Source organism: Myotis daubentonii, chromosome 3 (assembly GCF_963259705.1).
Source record: "Myotis daubentonii chromosome 3, mMyoDau2.1, whole genome shotgun sequence".
Lineage (NCBI taxonomy): Eukaryota > Metazoa > Chordata > Mammalia > Chiroptera > Vespertilionidae > Myotis > Myotis daubentonii.
In genome coordinates this window covers 88580558-88583947 of record NC_081842.1, presented here as the reverse complement: position 1 = coordinate 88583947, position 3390 = coordinate 88580558, and the positions used below count along the sequence as shown (strand labels likewise).

General features: G+C 40.2%; 1 protein-coding gene across 1 annotated transcript; it reads left to right on the top strand.

The window, feature by feature from the left end:
* Positions 1-959: 959 nt before the first annotated feature.
* On the top strand, positions 960-2203 carry HTR1F (5-hydroxytryptamine receptor 1F). Its single transcript, XM_059686022.1, has one exon. The coding sequence runs from the start codon at positions 976-978 to the stop codon at positions 2092-2094; it is 1119 nt and encodes a 372-aa protein (XP_059542005.1). The 5' UTR covers positions 960-975; the 3' UTR covers positions 2095-2203.
* Positions 2204-3390: the final 1187 nt, after the last annotated feature.

Below are 3390 nucleotides of genomic sequence, written 5' to 3'. Positions count from 1 at the left end.
ATTATTCTTATTTGATTACATTCTTATTGCTCTTATTTAACTTGTAATTAAATAATATCATGTACTGCATCAAAAAACATAAGCCAGTTTAGAGGGTCTTCTTTCAAAAGTAAGGTTACATGGTCATTATCATTGTGATCTGTAGAAAAGAATAATTTCCATTTCAGGGTGTGTGCCATGCTGAGCTCTCCTTACTGTCACAGTCATCTCAGTAGGTGAGTTATTTGGTCAAATGTGTTACTGTAATAATGGGCAATGTTGTTCGGTTATTTAACTGTATCTAATTTTATTTCATTTTAAACTAAATTAACTACTTCTAACCACAAAGACTACTAAACACTCTGATGTTTTACTAATTTCATAAAATAATCATGGAATTCTAGAGAGATACTAAAAATATTTTATTTTTATTTATTTTTCTTTTTATAACCTTTATATTATGACATAAAGTGCATTAAATTTTCCTTTAGTCTTCATAAACCCAATAATAATGTCCTCAATGTAACTTTGAATTAAGTACAAGATTGTTTATGATTTTAAATACTGCCTTTAAAATAATATTTTCTTTTGTAATGCACAAATGAATATTAATGACATGTGCTTTTAAACTTTTTCTGGCACAAACAGAGAAAATCATAGCTAGGATTAATACAGTTTTTTAATGCAATTCTATAATGGTAGAGATTTTACTGAATGATAGTTTAGTGTACTCATAAAAATTATTTTATTTGAGGGGTATTTCAAGAAATGTTTTGAAAGTTATTTGTTACTATTCTCATTGGTTTCTTAAATTAAATTTAATAAAAAAGAAAATGAGTAATCTCAATTCATTTTTTTAATCTATAGAATGTTCTGGAAAAACATACACATATACTTTTTACAAATTTATTCTGAAAGGAAGAGAAAATATTTAAAACTTTCTCTGAACTGTTTTTCCCCTCCTTTGTTACAGATATCTATTTTTCAGCTATATTAATGTTCTCAAACAAAGAAATGGATTTCTTAAACTCATCTGATCAAAATTTGACCTCAGAAGAACTATTAGACAGAATGCCATCCAAGATTCTGGTGTCCCTCACTCTCTCTGGGCTGGCGCTGATGACCACCACCATCAACTCTCTTGTGATCGCTGCAATTATTGTGACCCGGAAGCTGCACCACCCAGCCAACTATTTAATTTGCTCCCTGGCAGTTACAGATTTTCTTGTAGCTGTCCTGGTGATGCCTTTCAGCATCGTGTACATTGTGAAAGAGAGCTGGATTATGGGGCAAGTGGTCTGTGACATTTGGCTAAGCGTTGACATTACATGCTGCACGTGCTCCATCTTGCACCTCTCTGCTATAGCTTTGGATCGGTATCGGGCAATCACAGATGCTGTCGAGTATGCCAGGAAAAGGACCCCCAAGAATGCTGGCATTATGATTACAGTAGTTTGGATTATATCTGTTTTTATCTCTATGCCCCCTCTGTTCTGGAGGCACCAAGGAACTAGTAGAGATGATGAATGCATCATCAAACACGACCACATTGTTTCCACTATTTACTCAACATTTGGAGCTTTCTACATCCCATTGACATTGATTTTGATCCTCTACTACAAGATATATAAAGCAGCAAAGACGTTATACCACAAGAGGCAAGCCAGTAGGATTGTCAAGGAGGAGCTTAATGGTCAAGTTCTTTTGGAGAGTGGTGAGAAAAGCACCAGACTGGTCTCCACAACCTACATGCTAGAAAAGTCTTTATCTGACCCATCAACAGACTTTGATAAAATTCATAGCACAATGAAAAGTCCCAGGTCTGAATTCAAGCATGAGAAATCTTGGAGAAGGCAAAAGATCTCAGGAACAAGAGAACGCAAAGCAGCCACTACCCTGGGATTAATTTTGGGTGCATTTGTCGTATGTTGGCTTCCTTTTTTTGTAAAAGAATTGGTCGTTAATGTCTGTGAAAAATGTAAAATTTCTGAAGAAATGTCGAATTTTTTGACATGGCTTGGATATCTCAATTCTCTTATAAATCCACTGATTTATACAATCTTTAATGAAGATTTCAAGAAAGCATTCCAAAAACTTGTACGATGTCGATGTTAGTTTTAAAAAGATATATTATTAAAAGGTTGTGATTATTTTTTTTGAGGTGAAGTAACTAAGTGAATGCTAAATGATAAAGCATTTAAACTTTTAGAAGGAAATAAATTAAAACTGCTAAAAGGATAAGACTAGTTTATATTTTAATAGCAACAGGAATCTTAAATATATTGATATAAAGATATTACTTTTGACCATCATTTTACAGTACTCAAAATTAGAAAATAATTTATTGTTTATAAGCAGCATTTTGCCTATTCAATGTTCCTAAAAAGCTAACTGGAAATATATATCTACACTAATAAAAGAGAAACATGGTAATTGGCGTACGACCGCTACCCTTTTCATTGGCTAATCAGTGAGATATGCAAATTAACTGCCAGCCAAGATGGCGGCTGGCAGCCAGGCAGCTTGAAACTAACATGAGGCTTGCTTGCCTCAGTGACGGAGGAAACCAACGTTCCCCGCCTGCCGCTGCAGGCCTCTGAGCGGGCAGTTTCAAACATTGTAACAAATACCACCGGACTTCAGCCAGCAGATTCACAACATTGTAAGCAAAGGCCAGAAACCTACTTTCAGGAGTGGCAGCCTAAGCAGCCTAAGCGCTGGAGCCAAGCCTCAAGCTAAAGCTGGCCCAGAATAATAAAAAAAAAAAAAAAAAAGGAAAAAAGGAGCGTTTGGGAGTTCAGTCACCCCCAGCCTGAAAACAGCCCTCAGCCCCTCACCCAGACTGGCCAGGCACCCCAGTGGGGACCCCCACCCTGAAGGGGGTGTGACCAGCTGCAAACAGCCATCATCCCCTCATCCAGGCTGGCCAGGCACCCCAGTGGGGACCCCCACCCTGATCCAGGACACCCTTCAGGGCAAACGAGCTGGCACCCACCCACGCACCAGGCCTCTATGCTATATAGTAAAAGGGTAATATGCCTCCCAGCACTGGGATCAGCGGAGCCGTGAGGCCTCCCGGCACCAGGATCAGCATGACAGGGGCAGGCGCCCCAACCCCCTGATCAGCCCTGCTCTGTGTGTGACATGGTGCGGCACCCCAACCCCCGCCCTCCCGGGCCCTGCTCTGTGTGTGATGGGGTAGAGCCATAACCTCCCCATTGGCCCTGCCCTGAGTGTGAGAGTGGCGGCGCCCCAACCCCCTGATCGGCCCTGCTCTGTGGGTGATAGAGGGCGGTGCCCCAACCCACTAATACACCCTGCTCTGTGTGTGACAGGAGGGAGCTCCCCAACCCCCTGATGGGCCCTGCTCTGTGCATGACAGGGTATGGAGCCCCAACCCCCCGATGGGCC

Coding starts and splice junctions, on each gene's coding strand:
- HTR1F (XM_059686022.1), top strand. CDS start 976: ATGTTCTCAAACAAAGAAATGGATTTCTTAAACTCATCTGATCAAAAT.